At 37.9% G+C, this 26,309-nt stretch overlaps 1 protein-coding gene across 1 annotated transcript in view; it reads right to left on the minus strand.

Annotated features, from left to right (window-relative positions):
• The window catches only part of HTT (huntingtin), a gene marked incomplete in the record, with an annotated part of 1,068,170 nt that overhangs the window by 219,521 nt on the left and 822,340 nt on the right, over nucleotides 1-26,309 (minus strand). Inside the window, 1 exon segment of the mRNA XM_053704193.1 lies at nucleotides 23,057-23,155. Within this exon segment, the coding sequence (XP_053560168.1) occupies nucleotides 23,057-23,155 (99 nt within the window).

A 26,309-nucleotide genomic window follows, 5' to 3' on the forward strand; every position in this document is an offset into this window, starting at 1 on the left:
TTAATTCCTATTATTATATCTACTTCAAACCATTTATATTTAAAAGCATTACATGTTAATATGACATTTATTATTTTGCTGAAAGAAAAAAATGGTCTGTCTATATTTGTGTTGGGGATAAAAACAGATGTTGTGTATTGTGATTATAGTTTAACATTATATTTATGATGCCACGTGTGATATCAAAAAAACAAAAAAAATCCTGGAAGATTGGAAGGATTAAAGTGAATGTCAATTTTGATGCTAAAGTGACCGGTTTTAAAAAATTTGATTAAAAAACAGGGGCACTTTAATTCATCAAAATTTACATTTCACTCCTGTTGAGAAAAAAACCTTTCCTTTTAATCTTCACAGTAGCTCCAGCTTCTTCCACCCGTCGCAAAGCCTCTTCCTGAATCTAAAATGAGGAATCCGGCTTCATCCAATCACGGCACTGAAACAGACACTGATTCCCCTGGGGGGGGGGGGGGGAGCCGTGATTGGAGGATGACCTATCCATCATTTCTGACCGGAGGAAGCTGGAACTGCTGTGAAAATTAAAAGGTAAGTTTTTTTTCACAACAGGAGTGAAATGTAAATTTTGATGAATTAAAGTGCCCCTGTTTTTAATCAAATTTTTAAAAACCGGGCACTTTAGCATCAAAATTTACATTCACTTTAGAATTTCAAGGATTATGAAGGTTTGAGTGAGTAAACTTTACTGGCAGCTAAACACAATTTTGCTATAACATGTATCTGAATTCCCCTCCCAACCACTAGGTGGAAGCAAAAATCACCCTCAACACACCAGAGCATTTAAATTCCACTCACTTTTAACAATCCTCAGTCATACATAAAGCCAAGTAAATGAGCAAAACATACAAGCAGGAAAGATCAAGTTGGGCAAAAGAAGTGCAAAACAACTACAGTGGCCACCTGAACAAAAACAAAGGGCAGGGCTTGTGGATTCTCCCCATCATGAAAGAAATGAATTTGTCAGGTAAGCAGACATTTTTTTTCTTTCATCAGAGTCCATAAATCATTCTGTAAAAGGAATCTATACCCAAACAGTGAAGTCCATGACATGACCATAAAATAGGGGGGACAAACCATGAAGGCAAGTAGGTTACTGATCAGACACTACAGTCACAGAACTTTCCTGCCTTAAAGGGACACTGAACCCAAATTTTTTCTTTTGTAATTCAGAAAGATCATGCAATTTTAAGCAACTTTCTAATTTACTCCTATTATCAATTTTTCTTCGTTCTCTTGCTATCATTATTTGAAAAAGAAGGCATCTAAGCTTTTTTTTTGTTTCAGTACTATGGACAGCACTTTTTTATTGGTGGATGAATTTATCCACCAATCAGCAAGGACAACCCAGGTTGTTCACCAAAAATGCGCCGGCATCTAAACTTACATTCTTGCATTTCAAATAAAGATACCAAGAGAATGAAGAAAATTTGATAATAGGAGTAAATTAGAAAGTTGCTTAAAATTCACGCTCAATCTGAATCACGAAAGAATTTTTTTGGGTACAGTGTCCCTTTAAGCAACCTCAGAAAAAGCATACTCGTCAAAGTGATAACATTTTGAAAAAATGTGCAAGGAAAAACAAGTAGCTGTCTTGCAAATCTGATCAATAGAAAACTCATTACAAAAAGCCCAAGAACTGCTCAGTAATGTGCTCTGGGGTGATTTCCCCACAACCAAACAGACCTTACGAATGAAGGACCTCAGCAAAGCAGCTAAAGTAACAGCCATAGCTTTCTGACCCTTGCAAGGCCCAGAAAAATGAACAAAAAGAAGAAAGTCTAAAACCTTTTGAGAGCTCTCACAATATCCAAATCGTGAAGAGGATGACAGTACTAAAAACACAACAAAGTTAAAAGCTCAGAAACCCTTCTAGCCAAAGAAATATCTAGAAAAAAGAACTTTCCAGGATAAAATCTGAAGGTCTAAACCAGTTTTTTTTTATTTTTAAGGGTATAGGATTAATCTTTATTTTTTTGGATAATTTCATTATTTTTTTTTGTAATGACAGTTTATTTTTTATTTTTTGTAATAGTAGTTTATTTTTTATTTGTTGTAATGGTAGGTTTAGGTGGGGGGCTGGCGGTTTAGGGGTTAATAGGTTTATTTAGTTAATAATTGTAAATTTAATTTAGCTATATTTTTATTATGTTAAAGTTAGGGGGGGGGTTAGGGGTTAATATAGTTTAATTTCGCTTGTTGCGATGTGGGGGGCTGGCAGTTTAGGGGATAATAAATGTAGTATAGTGGCGGGGATATCGGGAACGGCAGATTAGGGGTTAATAATTTTATATCGGAAGCGGCAGATTAGGGGTTAATAACTGTAGGCAGGCGTCAGCGATTTTGGGGGCAGCAGATCAGGGGTGTTTAGACGTAGTGTTTATGTTAGGGTGTTAGGTTTAAACAGTATTTTTATTTCCCCATAGACATCAATGGGGCTGTGTTACGGAACTCTGATTGTGTGCGGTATGGAGCTCAACGCAACCATATCGCATGAAAAAGGCGTATGTTTGAAAACTTGCAATGGCAGCGCTATAGGAAATTAAATAACGTAACTTTTGTTGCGTTGGTTAATTTCTCTATAGTGCTCAAAACTCGTAATCTAGGTGATAGTATTTAATGTATAATGAGTTGTAGATAGTCCATAGATGAATGGGAGAGTTCCTATCTTGAGTCTCTACTTATTAGGTCTCTCTCATGTCATATTATAGATTGAAACGTCTCAGTAAAGGGACAGTCAAGACCAAAAAAAACTTTCATGAATGTAATTTTAAACAACTTTCCAATCTACTTTTATCACCAATTTTACTTTGTTCTCTTGGTATTCTTAGTTGAAAGCTAAACCTAGGAGGTTCATATGCTAATTTCTTAGACTTTGAAGACTGCCTCTAATCTGAATGCATTTTGACCACTAGAGGGCATTATCTCTATGAAACAACATAATTTATGTAAGAACTTACCTGATAAATTCATTTCTTTCATATTAGCAAGAGTCCATGAGCTAGTGACGTATGGGATATACATTCCTACCAGGAGGGGCAAAGTTTCCCAAACCTTAAAATGCCTATAAATACACCCCTCACCACACCCACAATTCAGTTTAACGAATAGCCAAGAAGTGGGGTGATAAGAAAAAAGTGCGAAAGCATATAAAATAAGGAATTGGAATAATTGTGCTTTATACAAAAAAATCATAACCACCACAAAAAAGGGCGGGCCTCATGGACTCTTGCTAATATGAAAGAAATGAATTTATCAGGTAAGTTCTTACATAAACTATGTTTTCTTTCATGTAATTAGCAAGAGTCCATGAGCTAGTGACGTATGGGATAATGACTACCCAAGATGTGGATCTTTCCACACAAGAGTCACTAGAGAGGGAGGGATAAAATAAAGACAGCCAATTCCTGCTGAAAATAATCCACACCCAAAATAAAGTTTAATGAAAAACATAAACAGAAGATTCAAACTGAAACCACTGCCTGAAGTACTTTTCTACCAAAAACTGCTTCAGAAGAAGAAAATACATCAAAATGGTAGAATTTAGTAAAAGTATGCAAAGAGGACCAAGTTGCTGCTTTGCAAATCTGATCAACCGAAGCTTCATTCCTAAACGCCCAGGAAGTAGAAACTGACCTAGTAGAATGAGCTGTAATCCTTTGAGGCGGAGTTTTACCCGACTCGACATAGGCATGATGAATTAAAGATTTCAACCAAGATGCCAAAGAAATGGCAGAAGCTTTCTGGCCTTTTCTAGAACCGGAAAAGATAACAAAGACTAGAAGTCTTTCGGAAAGACTTAGTAGCTTCAACATAATATTTCAAAGCTCTAACAACATCCAAAGAATGCAACGATTTCTCCTTAGAATTCCTAGGATTAGGACATAATGAAGGAACCACAATTTCTCTACTAATGTTGTTGGAATTCACAACTTTAGGTAAAAATTCAAAAGAAGATCGCAACACCGCCTTATCCTGATGAAAAATCAGAAAAGGAGACTCACAAGAAAGAGCAGATAATTCAGAGACTCTTCTGGCAGAAGAGATCGCCAAAAGGAACAAAACTTTCCAAGAAAGTAATTTAATGTCCAATGAATGCATAGGTTCAAACGGAGGAGCTTGAAGAGCCCCCAGAACCAAATTCAAACTCCAAGGAGGAGAAATTGACTTAATGACAGGTTTTATACGAACCAAAGCTTGTACAAAACAATGAATATCAGGAAGATTAGCAATCTTTCTGTGAAAAAGAACAGAAAGAGCAGAGATTTGTCCTTTCAAAGAACTTGCGGATAAACCTTTATCTAAACCATCCTGAAGAAACTGTAAAATTCTCGGAATTCTAAAAGAATGCCAAGAAAAATGATGAGAAAGACACCAAGAAATATAAGTCTTCCAGACTCTATAATATATCTCTCTGGATACAGATTTACGAGCCTGTAACATAGTATTAATCACAGAGTCAGAGAAACCTCTTTGACCAAGAATCAAGCGTTCAATCTCCATACCTTTAAATTTAAGGATTTGAGATCCTGATGGAAAAAAGGACCTTGCGACAGAAGGTCTGGTCTTAGCAGAAGAGTCCACGAATGGCAAGAGGCCATCCGGACAAGATCCGCATACCAAAACCTGTGAGGCCATGCCGGAGCTATCAGCAGAACAAACGAGCATTCCTTCAGAATCTTGGAGATTACTCTTGGAAGAAGAACTAGAGGCGGAAAGATATAGGCAGGATGATACTTCCAAGGAAGTGATAATGCATCCACTGCTTCCGCCTGAGGATCCCGGGATCTGGACAGATACCTGGGAAGTTTCTTGTTTAGATGAGACGCCATCAGATCTATTTCTGGAAGCTCCCACATTTGAACAATCTGAAGAAATACCTCTGGGTGAAGAGACCATTCGCCCGGATGCAACGTTTGGCGACTGAGATAATCCGCTTCCCAATTGTCTATACCTGGTATATGAACCGCAGAGATTAGACAGGAGCTGGATTCCGCCCAAACCAGAATTCGAGATACTTCTTTCATAGCCAGAGGACTGTGAGTCCCTCCTTGATGATTGATGTATGCCACAGTTGTGACATTGTCTGTCTGAAAACGAATGAACGATTCTCTCTTCAGAAGAGGCCAAGACTGAAGAGCTCTGAAAATTGCACGGAGTTCCAAAATATTGATCGGTAATCTCACCTCCTGAGATTCCCAAACTCCTTGTGCCGTCAGAGATCCCCACACAGCTCCCCAACCTGTGAGACTTGCATCTGTTGAAATTACAGTCCAGATCGGAAGCACAAAAGAAGCCCCCTGAATTAAACAATGGTGATCTGTCCACCACGTTAGAGAGTGTCGTACAATCGATTTTAAAGATATTAATTGAGATATCTTTGTGTAATCCCTGCACCATTGATTCAGCATACAGAGCTGAAGAGGTCGCATGTGAAAACGAGCAAAGGGGATCGCGTCCGATGCAGCAGTCATAAGACCTAGAATTTCCATGCATAAGGCTACCGAAGGGAATGATTGTGACTGAAGGTTTCGACAAGCTGAAATCAATTTTAGACGTCTCTTGTCTGTCAAAGACAGAGTCATGGACACTGAATCTATCTGGAAACCCAGAAAGGTTACCCTTGTCTGAGGAATCAATGAACTTTTTAGTGAATTGATCCTCCAACCATGATCTTGAAGAAACAACACAAGTCGATTCGTATGAGATTCTGCTAAATGTAAAGACTGAGCAAGTACCAAGATATCGTCCAAATAAGGAAATACCACAATACCCTGTTCTCTGATTACAGACAGAAGGGCACCGAGAACCTTTGTAAAAATTCTTGGAGCTGTAGCTAGGCCAAACGGCAGAGCCACAAACTGGTAATGCTTGTCCAGAAAAGAGAATCTCAGGAACTGATAATGATCTGGATGAATCGGAATATGCAGATATGCATCCTGTAAATCTATTGTGGACATATAATGCCCTTGCTGAACAAAAGACAAGATAGTCCTTACAGTTACCATTTTGAACGTTGGTATCCTTACATAACGATTCAATATTTTTAGATCCAGAACTGGTCTGAAGGAATTCTCCTTCTTTGGTACAATGAAGAGATTTGAATAAAACCCCATCCCCTGTTCCAGAACTGGAACTGGCATAATTACTCCAGCCAACTCTAGATCTGAAACACAATTCAGAAATGCTTGAGCTTTCACTGGATTTACTGGGACACGGGAAAGAAAAAATCTCTTTGCAGGAGGTCTCATCTTGAAACCAATTCTGTACCCTTCTGAAACAATGTTCTGAATCCAAAGATTGTGAACAGAATTGATCCAAATTTCTTTGAAAAAACGTAACCTGCCCCCTACCAGCTGAGCTGGAATGAGGGCCGCACCTTCATGTGGACTTAGAAGCTGGCTTTGCTTTTCTAGAAGGCTTGGATTTATTCCAGACTGGAGATGGTTTCCAAACTGAAACTTCTCCTGAGGATGAAGGATCAGGCTTTTGTTCTTTGTTGAAACGAAAGGAACGAAAACGATTATTAGCCCTATTTTTTATCCTGTGGTAAAAAAGTTCCTTTCCCACCAGTAACAGTTGAGATAATAGAATCCAACTGAGAACCAAATAATTTGTTACCCTGGAAAGAAATGGAAAGTAGAGTTGATTTAGAAGCCATATCAGCATTCCAAGTTTTAAGCCATAAAGCTCTTCTAGCTAAAATAGCTAGAGACATAAACTTGACATCAACTCTGATAATATCAAAAATGGCATCACAGATAAAATTATTAGCATGTTGAAGAAGAATAATAATATTATGAGAATCATGATCTGTTACTTGTTGCGCTAAAGTTTCCAACCAAATAGTTGAAGCTGCAGCAACATCAGCCAATGATATAGCAGGTCTAAGAAGATTACCTGAACACAGATAAGCTTTTCTTAGAAAGGATTCAATTTTCCTATCTAAAGGATCCTTAAACGAAGTACCATCTGACGTAGGAATAGTAGTACGTTTAGCAAGGGTAGAAATAGCCCCATCAACTCTAGGGATTTTGTCCCAAAATTCTAATCTGTCAGACGGCACAGGATATAATTGCTTAAAACGTTTAGAAGGAGTAAATGAATTACCCAATTTATCCCATTCTCTGGAAATTACTTCAGAAATAGCACTAGGAACAGGAAAAACTTCTGGAATAACCACAGGAGATTTAAAGACCTTATCTAAACGTTTAGAATTAGTATCAAGAGGACCAGAATCCTCAATTTCTAAAGCAATTGGTACTTCTTTAAGTAAAGAACGAATAAATTCCATTTTAAATAAATATGAAGATTTATCAGCATCAATCTCTGAGACAGAATCCTCTGAACCAGAAGAGTCATCAGAATCAGAATGATGATGTTCATTTAAAAATTCATCTGTATAAAGAGAAGTTTTAAAAGATTTTTTATGTTTACTAGAAGGAGGAATAACAGACACAGCCTTCTTGATGGATTCAGAAACAAAATCTCTTATGTTATCAGGAACATTCTGAACATTAGATGTTGATGGAACTGCAACAGGTAATGGTACATTACTAAAGGAAATATTATCTGCATTAACAAGTTTGTCATGACAATTAATACAAACAACAGCTGGAGGAATAGCTACCAAAAGTTTACAGCAGATACACTTAGCTTTGGTAGTTCCAGCACCAGACAGCGATTTTCCTGAAGTATCTTCTGACTCAGATGCAACGTGAGACATCTTGCAATATGTAAGAGAAAAAACAACATATAAAGCAAAATTGATCAAATTCCTTAAATGACAGTTTCAGGAATGGGAAAAATGCCAATGAACAAGCTTCTAGCAACCAGAAGCAAAGAAAAAATGAGACTTAAATAATGTGGAGACAAAAGCGATGCCCATATTTTTTAGCGCCAAATAAGACGCCCACATTATTTGGCGCCTAAATGCTTTTTGGCGCCAAAAATGACGCCACATCCGGAACGCCGACATCTTTGGCGCAAAAGAATGTCAAAAATGACGCAACTTCCGGCGACAGGTATGACGCCGTAAACAGAAAAGATTTTTTGCGCCAAAAAAGTCAGCGCCAAGAATGACGCAATAAAATGAAGCATTTTCAGCCCCCGCGAGCCTAACAGCCCACAAGGAAAAAAAAGTCAAATTTTTAAGGTAAGAAAAATAATTGATTCAAGTGCATTATCCCAAATATGAAACTGACTGTCTGAAAATAAGGAATGTTGAACATCCTGAGTCAAGGCAAGTAAATGTTTGAATACATATATTTAGAACTTTATAAACAAAGTGCCCAACCATAGCTTAGAGTGTCACAGAAAATAAGACTTACTTACCCCAGGACACTCATCTACATGTTTGTAGAAAGCCAAACCAGTACTGAAACGAAAATCAGCAGATGTAATGGTATATAAATAAGAGTATATCGTCGATCTGAAAAGGGAGGTAAGAGATGAATCTCTACGACCGATAACAGAGAACCTATGAAATAGACCCCGTAGAAGGAGATCACTGCATTCAAAATAGGCAATACTCTCCTCACATCCCTCTGACATTCACTGCACGCTGAGAGGAAAACCGGGCTCCAACCTGCTGCGGAGCGCATATCAACGTAGAATCTAGCACAAACTTACTTCACCACCTCCATAGGAGGCAAAGTTTGTAAAAACTGAATTGTGGGTGTGGTGAGGGGTGAATTTATAGGCATTTTAAGGTTTGGGAAACTTTGCCCCTCCTGGTAGGAATGTATATCCCATACGTCACTAGCTCATGGAGTCTTGCTAATTACATGAAAGAAACAGGAACTAACATTGAGCTCATGCACGTGAAGTTACCCTGGAGTGAGCACTGACTGGCAAAAATCAAAGTCTGTCAAAAGAACTGAAATAAGGGGGCAGTTTGCAGAGGCATAGATACAAGGTAATTACAGAGGTAAAAAAAGTGTATTTCTGTAACTGTGTTGGTTATGCCAAACTGGGAAAGGTAATAAAGGGATTATCTTTCTTTTTAAACAACAAACATTCTGGTGTTGACTGTCCCTTTAAAGGTTAAATGTCCATTTTTTGAAAAGTACAATGGTAACATCTACGTGTTAGTGAATAACAGCAAAAAATATCATAAAATTCAGTATACAAAGTTACAGTAACCCAGGGGATATCTAAATAAATGAGTTGAAACCAAAAGGAGAGTTCCAAAAATATATTTCCACATCATACAATCAGATATTTTAGAATTTTTCAGTAAAGGCCTACAAGCCATTTGTGACCATTGTTAATATACCTAAACATATTTTTTCTCTTTACAGTTTAAATCCCGTCTGGACTAGAATAAATGTATTGCTTCTATAAGAACAACATATAATGGTAGAAATGTAGTTGACCTGTTTCCAATTGCTTAGGTATTAGTCTTTCAGCTGAGTTTATCATAATTTTGTATAAGCAGCGTCTAATTTTACACGGAATGTCAGAAGTAATGTTAAACTTTTTCTGGAGTCAATTTTATATTTATGTCTAGCACTTTACAAATGTGTACATTTATTTGATCCCATAAAGGTTGCACAACTTCCCAGCTCCACCATATGTGTAACATGTTCCCTTCTTGATTACAACCTCTCCAAATTTTATTGCTAGCGTTACGAAACATTTGTTTGTCTATTTGGTGTTAAATACCACCTAGTGAGTATCTTAGTGTTGGTTTCTAGACCTACTGCGTAATGGGCTGATTTGGCCATTGCTAAAGCCCAGAATTTTCATTGTTTTTGAGATATTGGATAGCCCAACTCTTTTCCCAAGAGCGAGCACAATGGGGCGGTGACGGTAAATGTGTTTGTAACAAGTTTTTATACATTGTAGATATAATCTTCTTGGGGGGCGCAGATTTACACAGAAATTTTCAAATATTGTCAAGGGTCTCAAGGGGTCTCTTTTGTGTCTGTGTGCAATTATATAATGCAGAGCTTGATGGTAATGAATCCAGGAACTGAATTGAGGAATACCTTTTGTTAAAAGTGCCTCTCTATTGGCTAGGCCACCATTGTTTGATATATGGTAAATGGGGATTTGGTCCAGGAATGAGGGGATTTTAAATTGGGATGGGTTGTTCCATGAATTCCCTATTGAGAATTCCCTATTAAATAATAAGGTGGTTAAAGGGGAGTACAAGGTCGATATTTTCGGATGTTTTTTTCGGATTTTTGTCCAATCCGACCATGTCTCTTTAATGATGGGGTATTTAGAAATATTGTGAGGTGATGGTTGCGAAGGAGCCCAACATATTCCCCTGCCATGAGGAATGCCAAGAAGTTGATTCTCTAAGTCTAAGTGGACATATTTTTTATATGAAGTCTCACTTTGTCTACACCATTCTATAACCCGGTTTAGAGATAGAGATATGGCTAATTTATAAAGAGACAAACTGGCAACCCCCAGGCTCCCCAATTCTCTAGGGATAAATAAAGTAGTTTTTGCTATCCTTGGTGGCCTACGTTGCCATATATAGGAATTCATTATAGATTGCAGCTTATTTATTTCTATAGATGACCCGGGGATAGGGAGAGCCTGCATCACGTAAAGAGCTTTAGGTAACAATGTCATTTTGCTAGCTGCTATTCTCCCTAGCCACGATATATATTTTTTGGTAACCAAGATGTCGGGAGCTGTTGAAATTCAGCAATTAGAAATCCGTAGTTTAATTTAAGATGTTTTTCTGAGTTCTGGGTTAGAAAAATTCTGAAATATTTTAATTCGGGAGCTGTTGAAATTCAGCAATTAGAAATCCGTAGTTTAATTTAAGATGTTTTTCTGAGTTCTGGGTTAGAAAAATTCTGAAATATTTTAAGGCTTGTATTTGAATTTTGAATGGGCATTGTTTTTTAAGTTCAGATAGGGTTTCTGGGGAAAGGTTAATTGGATATAGCTCAAAATTTGCTAGGTTAATTAGAAAGTTGGACACTTTACCATATGATAAAAACTATGATTGTTTTATGGGTAAGGATACTAAAGGAGATGATAATGTCATTAAAATATCATCTGCGAACATCGCTAATTTATAAGTTTGATCCCTAATATTAATACCTTCAATATTGAAATCTTCACGAAGTCTGATTGCTAAAGGTTCCACTGATAAAATAAATAGGAGGGGTGAGAGAGGGCAGCCCTGTCGTGTTCTATTTCATATTTCAAAAGCTTCAGAAAGACAGCCATTAACTTTCAGGATTTGAGTATTTAATTTAGGTGGAAGTCCAAATTTAAGAAGAGTTGTGTGTAGGTAAATCCATTCTAATCTGTCAAAAGCCTTTTTGGCATCTGTTGATGGAATCTTGGAATTTTTAATGTAATCTAGTAAATTCACTACCTTATTAATGTTATCTTTAGCTTCCCTTAGAGGAACGAAACCGACTTGATCAAAATGGATAAGTGAGGGTAATACTAACGCTGTGGAATCTATTGGTGCTCTACAAATAACCAATAATAATAATAATACTTGGTTTAATCTATTGGCCAAGATTTTCGCAAATAATCTTAAACCTACATTTAGCAGGGAAATGGGTGTAAAATTTGCTGCTGTATCTAGAGTTTTTTTTTTTTTTTAAATCTTTATTTATATTCCAAAAGTATAAGTACACTGCCTCTCAGTTGGGCTTACCTTTCACCTCGCAGGGTGTTTTACCAATCCGAATCCCCCCCCAGAAAAAAGATAATAGACAACCTCTCATTTGGGCTTACATTTCACCTTGCAGGGTGTTTTACTAATTCCATACATAATTAACAGGAAGCCCTATACATAATAATGATGTAAATTGCTTTCTTTAAACATTGCTTGGAATAAAATAAACCTCCCAATATTCCATCCTTATACTTTTGGTATTTTTAACCCATATAATAAATTAAACACCACCAGAACAAACCAAAACAAAACAAACAAAAACAACAACAACAACAACAAAATAAACATAAATCGTGGAGACACAGCTCCAGTTCATTCTGTGATTTCCATGGAGACGCAGCACCAAATCCAACATACCCATACAAAGAGATTATCTTATTCTTCCTTCATATTTGAATTTTCCAAAATGTCTACCACTATAAACATAAATTGTGGAGTCACAACTTCAATTCTTGACCTCACCGAATTCTTAATTCCTCTCGTTACTCCCCCTTAGGGCATAACAAAAACATAGACCTCACGACACAAAAAAACAAAAAAAAAAAAAAAAAATACAAATACACCCAACTATCCCTCCTCACCAGATGTCCCTGTGAGAACTGTCCCTAAGTTCCTGAAGGGGTACAAAAACTGTTCCTGGAGAGTGCTTGAAAGGGAGTGTATGAACTTCCCCCATTTATTCAAGTAGTCTGTTATTGCTTGCTCATTATAAGCTTGTATATCATATTGTTCAATAACTGCTTGTTTAATTAAGAAGTTCTTCCATTCTCCAAAATTAAGTTTTTTGCTATTCTTCCAGTTTTTCAAAATTATACTCCTAGTCGCTAGTACTGACATGTTTATTAATTTCCAGTCTCTCCCCACATCTCTGAACCTTGATAGAAATAACACTTGTTCTAGCTTAATATTACCGGGGCTCTTTAAGATTTTGTATAGCCAGTATTCGATTTTCAACCAAAATTGGCTAATTATGGGGCATTCCCAAATCATGTGTATTAGATCAGCTGCATACTTCTTACATTTTGGGCACTTACTAAACTGTCTATTGCCCCATTCCGAACCCTTCTTGGGCGTATAGTAAACTTTATATAGAAGTTTCAGATGTGCCTCTCTCCATGTTTCAGATATTGTTGTTTTAGCTACTAGTGAAATTGAGTCCCTTATCCATTCAATAGGCCTTTCTATTCCTGAGAGATGGGGTCTCTATTTAGTAATTAGGCTTTCCCAATTATTTTGACCTTCATGGGCTAGCGTTAATTTATACCATGGCGAAATTGGATATATTCCCTGTGTAACCATCTTTAGCCATGGTTCAATCTTTTCCCAGCCCCATTCCCAGCCGTTTTCCCTAATAAGTTCATTTGCGTAATGCCTTAGAAAGGCGTAAAAATCTTTATTATGTATTGAAAAGTCATTTTTCAAAGTTTCAAAAGTCTTAACCGTTTTCCTTTCAATATCCAAAATTTGATATATAAATATCAATCCTTTTCTATCCCAGTTTTGAAAAAGAGCTGAATTGCCTCCCTCTGGAAATGCTATATTATTCTGTATTGTCAGATATTTGGACATTCCGGTTACTACCCCTAGATTTTTACAACATTTATGCCATGCCACTATAGGATTAGCCATAGTTTTTACACTTTTAATATTTGCCGGAAGCTTCTGCCACTGTCAATGTATAAGATTTAATATATTATGGGGGGGGGGGGAAAGTTTTTGTTTCTATTTCTGGTATCGTATAGTACATGATGCCTGATATCCATTCAACCACTATTCTGCTTAAGATTACCCAGTTGTAATATTTCAAATTTGGAAGAGCCAATCCCCCCATTTCTCTTTTTAGATATAATTTATTCAAGGATATTCTAGATTTTTTGTTATTCTATATAAATTGCCTAATAGCTGATGATAAAGCTTTTATATCTTTCTTCAATACTGGAATAGGGATATTTTGCATGAGATATAATATCCGTGGGAAAATTATCATCTTAAAAAGATTAACTCTACCGGTAATTTATATGGGTAATTTAGTCCAGGTTTTTAGGTCTTCTTTTATTTTCTTAAATAATGGTGTGTAATTTAAAGTGTACCATGTATCTTCTTGAGTTGTAATCAAAATTCCTAGGTATCTTATACCCTCTTGAGCAATCTTAAAGTGACTTCCTTCCTTTAAGTCTTCATAGTCCCCAATTATCATCATTTGAGATTTAGATATATTAATCTTATAACATGAAAATGAACTAAATGCTATTATATTAACTATTAATGGAATGTTCTCCTTAAGATTACGAACATATAATAACAAATCATCTGCATAGAGAGAAACTTTGCATTCATAATTGCCCAACCTAATTCCCTGGACATTTTCCCTTTAAATAATAGCTAGGAGTTCTAATACAATGTTAAACAATAAGGGTGAGAGGGGGCATCCCTGTCGAGTGCCTCTACCTAAAGTAAAGCTTTCTGAGATTTGACCATTAATTAATAGTGCAGTGCTAGGACTTTTATATATATTCTTAACTAAATTAATTATTATTTCAGGGAAACCAAATTTAACTAAAGAAGTGAATAAATGGTCCCACTCCACTGAATCAAACGCTTTCTGTGCATCTAGAGAGATTATGGCTGAGCCAGGACTTTCTCTAGCCATATCAGATTTTTTTTTTGATTTTTCAGATAATCCAAGACTAGAAACACCTTTCTAATATTAGAGGCTGAATTTCTTCCCCTCATAAATCCTGTTTGATCCTTGTGGATTATTGATTTTAAGACTACCTGGAACCTATTTGCAATAATACCTGTCAATATCTTGTAATCTGAATTCAGCAGAGAGATAGACCTATATGACTCCATCATGGTTGAATTTTTATCTGGTTTTAATATTAAATTTGTCCAGGATGAGGTGAAGTAAGATGACATTTTTTTCCCCCTCTATGAAGTATGAATTGAACAAGGAGGTTAAACTAGGCACTATGTGTTCTGCTAGTAGTTTATAATATTCGTTTGGTAATAAGTCTGGCCCAGGCGATTTATTATTTTTTAAATTGCTTAATTGCTTTACTAACCTCTTCTTCAGAGATCAGTCTGATTATATTATTCCTCTATTCTTCCTTAATCCTAGGGTTTTAAAGTTTGGACCAGAAATCATTCTTATTTTCTAAGTTTAATTCTCCTGCCCTATAGACCTTTTGAAAATATTCTGTAAATAATTTTACAAGCCCTTCATATTCTATGTAATAATATTTACATTCTGTGACTTGGTTTGTGTCATAGGTATAGTGTTTGTGTCATTAATCTAGCTATGACTATATATGCGTGTATGTCCAAATGGCCATAATTAAATAACATATTAATCCCTAGGTAACAAAATAAAACTAAACTAAACAGAACATGTTGAACAACAAATAATAACCTAAAAACACATTCAATATTAAAATTGAAAATGGAGGAGAATCCTCCCATCAGGGCATTTATATAGCATAGTAGTACAAGGCATCTAAAACAATGTAGTGTCTAACTAATGTATAAACAAATATTTTCCATAGGTTAAAATCTATGAAATTAACTTTCACATTCAATTACAACCTTAAGGCACACATGCAAAGGGTTTAAATAAAGATACCGTCGTTCAGATGTAGTGGAAGTTTGGCCTGCAACAGATTTTGGGAGTCTCTTGGATGTGGCTCTCTGCCATTCTGCCCTTTGAGGAAGAGGGTGGAATTGATTGCATCAGAAGAAGGGATGTTTGAAACGTTAGGGGTTGTACCCCCAGATCCTTGCAGATGTGTTCAAAGTCATCTGGAGAGGTGCAGATAAAACGTTTGCCTTTCCACATGATTTGAAGGTTGAAAGGATGTCCCCATCTTTATGGTATGTGTGTAGTTGTTAGTGGTCGCATGTCTCTACGTTTTTTCAGAGTTCTCGTGTTAAATCTTCGAAAAGTTGTAGAGTTTCCATTATGAGTTTGACTGTGTACTTCTGCCGTGCCTTCTTCATCACTTCCTTAATTGGGAAATTAGAGATTCTCACAATGACATCTCTCTGTTGTTGTCCCTCTGGGAGGTTAGCTCTCAAAGCTTCATCCTCATCTGTTAAGCAGGCAAATAACCCTTGTACATAGGGTTCTAGATCTGGTTTCATGACCGACTCTGGATTTCCTCTTATTCGGATATTATTCCGTCGGCTCCTGTTTTTCAGGTCATCAATTTTGTTTTTCATCTGCAGAATGATATCGTCTTGATGGAGTAAGTGTGATTGAAAGATGCTCAGAGCTAAATTATGGAGGTCAGAATCTCCTTCCAGCTTCTCCACTCTCTGACCCATCTCCGATTTCCTCTCTAATACATTGTTTCACCTGAGTAATGAGGTTGGAAAAATCTTTTTTTGAAGGAAGAGAGTCCAATAGAGCTTTAGGGATTGAGATTGCTGATGTGGATTGCTCTGAATCAGATTCTGATGATTGAGTGGCTGGTCTTGCTGGAGTCTTTAAAGAGAGGTTCGATGACACAGAGGAAGCATCTAAACTCCTAAAGAAATTGTTGACAGAAGGATTTGTAGGAATATGTTTCCTTGTTGATCTCTCTGATTTACTTGCTCTTTTAGAAAACATGGTACTCTATAGTAATATTACAGCTCTTTTGTTGAAAATTTGAAAGCCGGATTGAGTAGGGCCTTGATGAGGAAAATGTTTTCAGGCTTAACTTGCAAACAACAAAGCTTTCTACAAAGTACTGATTGCTTTTTAAATCTGCCTTATGATTATGTTATCAGAGATATTAAAGGTGTCCCATATAAAAGTATAGAACATGCAGCAAAGTTGCCAGAGCTGTAGTTATGTAATGACCAGGTGTATACATATAATCAGAAAAACTGCAGTGGTAGTCTCATACGGCCATTAATCAAGATATTGCATTGATGCTGTAAGGCTGCATCCATTATGTTTTTGAGATGGTTAGCAGAAATACATTCCCCCTCTGTAATAAACTCCTTTTGCTTTGCATAAGGGATTATATCAATACATAGATTGTGTGTCTATGGTTATCAAGGTTGCCGGATAAAGCAGGTCATAACATTATTACAACAGATTTACCTTTGATAAATAATTTGGTTTAATTACCCGGTCTGGTCTTATCACTGGTTTCTCCTTTGTCCTCTGAGTGGAGTAGACACACGCCGTGCTTCCATGCGGCCTACCTCTGTGATGCACTTAATATTTTCAAAGGGATCCGGTTCACCCAAACATAGCCGTGCCGGTCCGAAAAAAAAAGTTTTTCTCTTACATGATTTAGATAGAACATACAATTTTAAACAACTTTCCAATTTACTTCTATTATCTAATTTGCTTCATTCTCTTGTTATACTATGTTGAAAAGAATACCTAGGTAGGCTCAGGAGCTGGAAACTACCTGCTGATTGGTGGCTGCACATATATGCAGTATTTTCATGGCTTTCAGATGTGTAAAGCTAAGTCCTGGTAGTGTATTGCTGCTTCTTCAATAAAAGATACTAAGAGAATGACGCAGAATTAATAATACAAGTAAAATGGAACATTGTTTACAAATGGATGCTCTTTCTGAATTATGAAAGAAAATGTTGGGTTTCATGTCCCTTTAGCATCCAAGGAGGAGAAACTGGACAAATAACTGGTTTCATTCTAAGTGCAAGTAAGTCCTGTATTAGCGCTCAAAATAGCCAAACACAAACTTGTAATTCCAAAGCCTGCAGTGGAGGTGTCACAACATAAACATTCATCATAATGCAGGAACACAGTACCTTAGGGGCTCCGGTCGCCAACCGCAACTGCTCAATGAACTTCCCTGGTCTCAATCAGTTCCTTGATGTGCATGAGAATCTCCTCCCCTTGGCTACTTCGTCACAACCTGAAGTGACCAATAGAACGGCTCCTAAACACAGCAACCACAAAGGCGCTCCCCGCAACGCGCCTGCAGACCTCCGTAAGTCTGCAAAATCAACAGCAGCCACAAGAAAAAAAGCGAGTCGGGGCCACAGGTAAAGAAATTAATACTTAGCTTTTATTGCCATACAAGTAGTAAAAAACACTCTCAGTGTGTTTTTAACACACTGAGAGTGTTTTTTACTACTTGTATGGCAATAAAAGCTAAGTATTAATTTCTTTACCTGTGGCCCCGACTCGCTTTTTTTCTTGTGGCTGCTGGTTTAATTCTAATCAGAGCCTAAACAAAGATTGGAAAATCAAGAATTTTATCAATTTTCTTAAGAAACAAAACAGAAAGAGCCAAAATCTGACTATTCAAAGAACTGTCCGACAAGCCCTTATCCAGACCCGCCAGCAGGAACTCAAGAACTGCTAAAAGAATTCCAGTGATAACCTTTGCGAGCACACTAAGCAAAAACATTTTTTCAGATTTTATGGTAAATAAGCCTGGTAACATCTAGCCTGAGTCAAGTTGTCAATAACCTTGTCAGAAAAACCGCTCTGAAACAGTACAAAGCAGTCAGTCATCATGCTGTCAAATTCAGTGTTTTGATATATTGATAAAGGAAAGGACCTTAAGAGAGAAATCCCTTCTTAGAAGAAGCCACCAAGGCGGGCACAAGGACATTTGAACCAGATAAGCAAACCAAATCCTGTAAAGCCACACCTGAGAAATCAGAATGGCTGAGATTTGTTCTTGCTTAATTCTTGCCATCATTCTAGGTAGTAACATAAATGGAGGAAAGGTATAAATAATGATGGGAGACTAGGAAACCACTAGGGCATCTATCAGGCTCGCTCAAGTGTCTGAGGCCTGGCACAATGCCGGGAAAGTTTGTGATCTAAGTGAGAGGCCATGAGATCTAGCTCTGGTAGACCGCAATGTCTCACAATCTGATTCAGAGCCCATTCTCTTAGGTGAAGAGACTGGCCACTGAGAAATTCTACCTCCCAACTGACCACACCCAGAATGTGAATAGCAGAAAAAATGCAGTTATAACTTTCTATCTAGGTGAAGATTCAAGACACTTCCCTCATTGCTAAGGAACTGCGAGATCCTCCCTGACGATTGATAGAAGCTACTGACTGAAATGCAAGAAAAGATTCCTGTCTGAGGTCAGGCTAACTCTGGGGGACCTTGAAGATTGCACAAAGTTCCAGAATATTTATGGGTAACATTGCCTCCTGAGGAGACCATACTTCTGGCATTCTCAGAGACCCCCAGACTGCATCCCAACCTAACTGGCTAGCATCTGTGGAAATTACTACCCACACTGGCCAAAGAAAGAGGCCCCTGACCAAAGGAATTGTGAATCTGCAACGCAACTATGGGATAGTCGTGTCCCAAGATCTAAAAGAATCCTCTGAGAAAGATCCTTGTGATCCCCATTCCATTCATGCAGAATCTGCAATTGGAGGGCCCAAAGATGAAAACTGGCAAATGGAACAGCATCTGATGCAGCCAAAATGAGACCCACAACTCCCATACACTAAGAAACAGAAAGGAAAGGATTCAGCTAAAGAAGGGCTTAGGCCTGTTGTAGCTTTAATCTGCATTGATCTGTCAAGGATAAAGGAGTAGTTACTGAATTGATTGTCAACCCCAGAAAAGACACATGGTAGTGAGGAGTTAAAGGGACAGTCAAGTCCAAAAAAACCTTTCATGATATAAATAGGGAATGTAATTTTAAACAACTTTTCAGTTTACGTTTATCACTAATTTTGCTTTGTTCTCTTGGTATTCTTAGTTGAAAGCTAAATTCTAGGAGGTTCATATGCTAATTTCTTAGACCTTGAAGACTGCCTCTAATCTGAAAGCATTTTGACCACTTGAGGGCATTAGTTCATGTGTTTCATATAGATAACATTTAACTCATGCATGTGAAGTTACCCTGGAGTGAGCACTGATTGGCTAAAATGCAAGTCTGTCAAAAGAACTGAAATAAGGGGTCAGTTTGCAGAGGCTTAGATACAAGGTAATCACAAGGTAAAAAGTGTATTCCTATAACAGTGTTGGCTATGCAAAACTGGGGAATGGGTAATAAAGGGATTATCTTTCTTTTTAAACAAAAATCTGGTGTTGACTGTCCCTTTAAGGAGCTCTGTGGAAAATGTTCTTTACAATAACTGTGACTCTGAAGCAACTGAAAAACCATCTGAGTGTGAGAAACAGCCAAAAGAGATGAAAAGAGGGAGATTGAAAAAGAAGATTGTCCAAATAAGGAACTACAGAGATGTATTGATGAGCTCAAGGAATCTCTGTAATTCCTTACTTGGATCACAGAAAAGGGAGCTCCCAGCACTTTTGTAAACACTCTGGGTGTTGTAGTCAGACTGAAAGGGAGGGGGAGAAAAAAAAATATAAACTCAAAAACTTGACATGATCCCTGTGAATAGGGGTATGCAAATAAGCAAGTTTCAGGTCTATGGTAGACATAAACTGACCTTCCTGCACTAAAAGAATTGAAGTGTCAATTCTCTCCATCTCTAAAGTAGGAACTGTTGTTTATGATTTTGATATCAAAAACCGACCTAAAAGTAGCCTCTTTTAAACCCTGGTTAATTGTGAAGCTGGAACTGGAACAATGACTCCAAATAATTCCAGATCTCTTACACAAGCAAAAAAAACTTGGGCCTTTAAAGGATCTCAAGACAGAAAGAATCTTGACTCAAGGAGGCCTTGAACAAAAGCTTATTTGTTTCCCCTGAGAAATAATCCTGAAAGATCTCTCCCAAGCCTTCTGAAATAGTTAATATGCCCCCTGCCAGAGACTGGTTTGTCATGGGTCAACTTCCTGCGCTCTTGAAGGCTGGGGTAGACTTCTTTTTCAACCAGAAAGGGCTGTACAAGGATTTGAAGTAGCCAGAACTCTGGACAGTGGGGTAAGCCAAGTCTTAGATTGCTGAAAGAAACCATATCAGCAGATCAAGATCTAAATCTCATCCAAAGTGGTTTCACTAGAAACAAGTTCTGAAAGGTTATCACACCAAACAGCAGTAGCAGCAGCTACAAAGGCAAAACTGACAGCAAGTCAAAACAAAGCCTGTAAGCTAAAAGAATAGTCTATACAAACCTTCAGGTTTTCTATCTAACAAATCCTTAAGAGAGGAACTATCCTTCAATAAATAGTGGTACGCCTGGCAAGACTGGCATTAGCTGCATCCACCTTAGGAATAGTTTCCCAAATCCCTGTATTTACAGAAGAGGAAAAATAGATTTAAACTCAAAAAATGGAACAAAATAAATAACTGTCTTCTGCTATTCCTTAGAAACAAGTTTAGAAAAAGGAGTAGGAAAGGTACAGGAAAAGAGGAGTGCAGCTGTATTTTTAGTTGCAGGAAAATACCTCTAAAGCAATTAAAACTTTCAGCAATAACGCATGAATATGCTCAAGTCTGAAATGAAAGGACAAATCTCTGCAACAGCAGCATGATCTTAAGACTTAAGAGAAACTATCCTCGGAACAAGAGTCAAACACCCCTATCATCAATAGGTAACTTAGAAGTCAATCCCTTGCAACTGTCTGCACTTAAAAGCAAGAGGCATAACAACTAAAGTTAATAGAAGTGGGAATATACACCTCAAGATTCTGAGAAAATTCAGATGAACCCTACTGGGAGCAACATTGATAAGGCAAAAACCTTTGCACTCTCTAAGTGCAGCAAAACCCTGTGTGCTAAATTTAAAGCAACAGTAACCTTAAAAATAATGATTTTTAAAAAGTGCCACAAACTGCTAATATATGGTGTATGGTGTACAAATATATGTCCCCCGACTAAGTGAAGAATGTGTACATGTTCATAGTAATAGCTGGTGTGTTATTAAGGCGCAAAGTACTTACCTGTCAGCACCTTTGTCCTCTGTGCTTACCTCAGCTGCAGCAACTTGCTTCCAGGAGACAAGGCTATCCTATACATTGCGAACACGATGCCAAGGATCTAAACAAGCAACAGCATCTACAACCCAGGGGATTGGTGGACAAGTCCACATTTCCCCTGAGGAGGACTGTGGATCCCACTGTACACCAGTGGTTTGGTGGACAAGTCCACATTTCACCTGGGGAGGGCTGTGGATCCCACTGTAGATCAGTGGATTGGTGGATCAGTACACATTTCACCTGGAAGGTCTGTGGCATTACTCACTGAGAAAAAAAACCTTTCACTGCCTCGCTGATAACTCATTGTCAACACCTCTGACAGACAGGGTACTGTAAGGAGGAAATGGACCTCAGATCGGTTAGAGAAATGCATTTAACTAGAATGAATAAAGCTTCATGTTGTCAAGTATTTCAATCCATTACATGCTTGGTTGTTTAAACTAGTTTACACTTAGGATCCCATTTAACATCTGACGGACAAAGTTCGCAGCAAAAAGTCAGCGCACTGTTCCCGTTGCCTGCATTTATTATTGCACAAGGATATACTTGTGCAGTGCTGCCCCCTGATATTGCTTACCAATCTTGCATGAGCTGAGCCTGTCAATCTACCTTAATTAATGAGGTCAGGGTGATTTATCTCCACAACTTCTGACTGCTGTTAAACTCAAGTGAATTCTTTTGTAAAATTGATTCCTGATGCATAAACATGGCCTTGAATTTGAAAATCAAACAAAACTCCCTGTAAAGAACTCCCTGCAGCTAATGGATCGAATAAACTCCTTTATGTACCTCAAAAACATTTAACTGATTCACATCGGTTTTCTAGTGACTACCAACCTAAGTATATTTTTCAAATTTTAAACAAAATGGTTATTGTAGTACAAAGTTATAATCATCTGGAAAAGTAGACAAAATGCAACACTGGTTGACACTAACTGCACACGAACACTGTTTAGGGTTTTATTTAAAAAAAAAAAAAAGTTTTTGCAAGACTAAAGCAAATACCTCAAAAAGTGCTGTTTTGTTTTACACACACATTTTAGAAAAACACAATATACATAGATCTATATCCATAACAAATCTCATCCCAGATTACAACGGTTTGGTTTTCCATAGACACAACTTTTTCAGCCACCAGTTTATATAGGTGAAAAGTGCTATTTTTTCCCAGTAATTAAAGGATCATGATTTAAAATTTCAGATTAATCCACTCAGAAGCGAACCTACTCAACAGAGGGCTCTTGCACAGCATTTTGTGGGTCCCCCAAAGATAACTCAGTAGTAAGCAATAGTAATATACATGCTGCTCTGCATAATGAGTTTGAGTTTAGATAGATAAGATGAACCTGCAGCCTACACTAATAAAAGGCTTCTCTGCATTAGGATTGTACACATTCTGCACATGCCTAGGTATAAAATGGCTGCTACGCCCCCCAGCACATGGATCCTGGTGCCACTGCACAATATGTAATTCTGCCCCTGAATCCACTAGCCCTTTACAAAGGGCAGCCAGATATAGATACACACAACAACACTTGCATTTCTTACCTGAAAGCCTCAAATCAATTTCATCCCCTCCTGGGTCCTTAGGAGAGCTGTTTTGCTTCCTTTCTGGATTCAGAAGCTGGTCACCAGGTTCCACTGCAACTAAAAAAAAAAAAACTGTGCAATTACACAGAACTTTGGAGATTTTTTGATGAATATTTATTAGTAAGCCATCTTAAAAACACCAAATGTCAATGTAATGCTGTAATATAACACTGCATTGCAATACATGGCACAGTACTATGATGCAGAGTGTACTTTAAATAATCCTTAAGGAGACAGTTTTCTTAAAAATTGTTATTGTTTAAAAAGATAGATAATACCTTTATAACTCATTCTCCAGTTTTGCACAACCAACACTGTTCTATTAATATACTTTTACCTCTATGATTACCTGTATCTAAAACCCTCCAGACTGCCCCTTATCTCAGTGCTATTTTTTTTTTTTACAATCTTGTATTTTAGCCAATTAGTTGTGGCGTGAACACAATGTTATCTATATGGCACACATGAACCAACACTGTAGAGCAAGAATGTAAAAAGCTAAAAGCACTAAGATAAGGGGCGGCCTGTAGGGGCTTAAAACCAGGCAATCATAGATGTTATAAAGTATATTATGTTGGTTGTGCAACGCTGGGGAATGGCTAGAAAAGATGTTATCTATCCTTTTAATCGATAAAAAAATAAAATCAAGTAAACTGTCCCTTTAAGCTTCGGCTTAACACGTACAGAAAGGTTTGCACGTCATAATATTTTACTTACATATCACTTGTGTAAGTTGTAGAATCAGCAAAGAAAAAAATAAAATCATTTATGTTGAAGTTGAAGTAGTATTTTGTGTATGGTATTTTCCAAACTATATTAAAGAGGAAAGTGATCAAATTCAAGCTAAAAAATGAAAGAGCCAGTAAAATAAATTAAAAAAAATAAAATAAACACAAACCAATGAGAATAGATATTACTTCCACAATGAATAGAAGCTCTTGGAATAGCTAGGAGCATCAATATATGGCTGCTACCCATTTAAAAATCCTTTTCCATTCCAAGCTGTATTTGCAAACAACTAAATTAATTGTCAGGTATGGAAAAACATAATTTATGCTTACCTGATAAATTTATTTCTCTTGTAGTGTAGTCAGTCCACGGGTCATCCATTACTTATGGAATATATCTCTTCCTAACAGGAAGTTGCAAGAGGATCACCCAAGCAGAGCTGCTATATAGCTCCTCCCCTCACATGTCATATTCAGTCATTCGACCAAAACCAGACGAGAAAGGAGAAACCATAGGGTGCAGTGGTGACTGGAGTTTAATTAAAATTTAGATCTGCCTTAAAGACAGGGCGGGCCGTGGACTGACTACACTACAAGAGAAATAAATTTATCAGGTAAGCATAAATTATGTTTTCTCTTGTTAAGTGTAGTCAGTCCACGGGTCATCCATTACGTATGGAATACCAATACCAAAGCTAAAGTACACGGATGAAGGGAGGGACAAGGCAGGAACCTTAAACAGAAGGAACCACTGCCTGAAGCACCTTTCTCCCAAAAATAGCCTCCGAAGAAGCAAAAGTGTCAAATTTGTAAAATTTTGAAAAAGTGTGAAGTGAAGACCAAGTTGCAGCCTTGCAAATCTGTTCAACAGAGGCCTCATTTTTAAAGGCCCAGGTGGAAGCCACAGCTCTAGTAGAATGAGCTGTAATCCTTTCAGGAGGCTGCTGTCCAGCAGTCTCATAGGCTAAACGTATTATGCTACGAAGCCAAAAAGAGAGAGAGGTAGCCGAAGCCTTTTGACCTCTTCTCTGTCCAGAGTAAACGACAAACAGGGAAGAAGTTTGACGAAAATCTTTAGTTGCCTGCAAATAGAACTTCAGGGCACGGACTACGTCCAGATTATGCAAAAGTCGTTCCTTCTTTGAAGAAGGGTTAGGACACAGTGATGGAACAACAATCTCTTGATTGATATTCCTGTTAGTAACTACCTTAGGTAAGAACCCAGGTTTAGTACGCAGAACTACCTTGTCTGAATGAAAAATCAGATAAGGAGAATCACAATGTAAGGCAGATAACTCAGAGACTCTTCGAGCCGAGGAAATAGCCATCAAAAACAGAACCTACCAGGATAACAGCTTGATATCAATGGAATGAAGGGGTTCAAATGGAACGCCTTGAAGAACGTTAAGAACTAAGATTAAGCTCCACGGCGGAGCAACAGTCTTGAACACAGGCTTAATCCTAGCTAAAGCCTGACAAAAAGCCTGAATGTCTGGAACTTCTGCCAGACGTTTGTGTAGAAGAATAGACAGAGCAGAAATCTGTCCCTTTAACGAACTAGCAGATAAGCCCTTTTCTAAACCCTCTTGTAGAAAAGACAATATCCTAGGAATCCTAACCTTACTCCATGAGTAACTCTTGGATTCACACCAATATAAATATTTACGCCATATCTTATGGTAAATTCTTCTGGTAACAGGCTTCCTAGCCAGTATTAAGGTATCAATAACCGACTCAGAGAAGCCACGCTTTGATAGAATCAAGCGTTCAATCTCCATGCAGTCAGCCTAAGAGAAATTAGATTTGGATGGTTGAAAGGACCCTGAATTAGAAGGTCCTGTCTCAGAGGCAGAGACCACGGTGGACAGGACGACATGTCCACTAGGTCTGCATACCAGGTCCTGCGTTGCCACGCAGGCGCTATCAGAATCACCGAAGCTCTCTCCTGTTTGATCTTGGCAATCAAACGAGGAAGCATCGGAAATGGTGGAAACACATAAGCCATGTTGAAGACCCATGGGGCTGTCAGAGCATCTATCAGCACCGCTCCCGGGTCCCTGGACCTGGATCCGTAACAAGGAAGCTTGGCGTTCTGGCGAGACGCCATGAGATCCAGATCTGGTTTGCCCCAACGATGAATCAGTTGAGCGAAGACCTCCGGATGAAGTTCCCACTCCCCCGGATGAAAAGTCTGGCGACTTAGAAAATCCGCCTCCCAGTTCTCCACGCCTGGGATGTAAATCGCTGACAGGTGGCAAGAGTGAGACTCTGCCCAGCGAATTATCTTTGAGACTTCCAACATCGCTAGGGAACTTCTGGTTCCCCCTTGATGGTTGATGTAAGCCACAGTCGTGATGTTGTCCGACTGAAATCTGATGAACCTCAGAGTTGCTAACTGAGGCCAATCTAGGAGAGCACTGAATATTGCTCTTAATTCCAGAATATTTATTGGGAGGAGTTTCTCCTCCTGAGTCCATAGTCCC

This window comes from Bombina bombina, chromosome 2, assembly GCF_027579735.1.
Source record: "Bombina bombina isolate aBomBom1 chromosome 2, aBomBom1.pri, whole genome shotgun sequence".
NCBI lineage: Eukaryota > Metazoa > Chordata > Amphibia > Anura > Bombinatoridae > Bombina > Bombina bombina.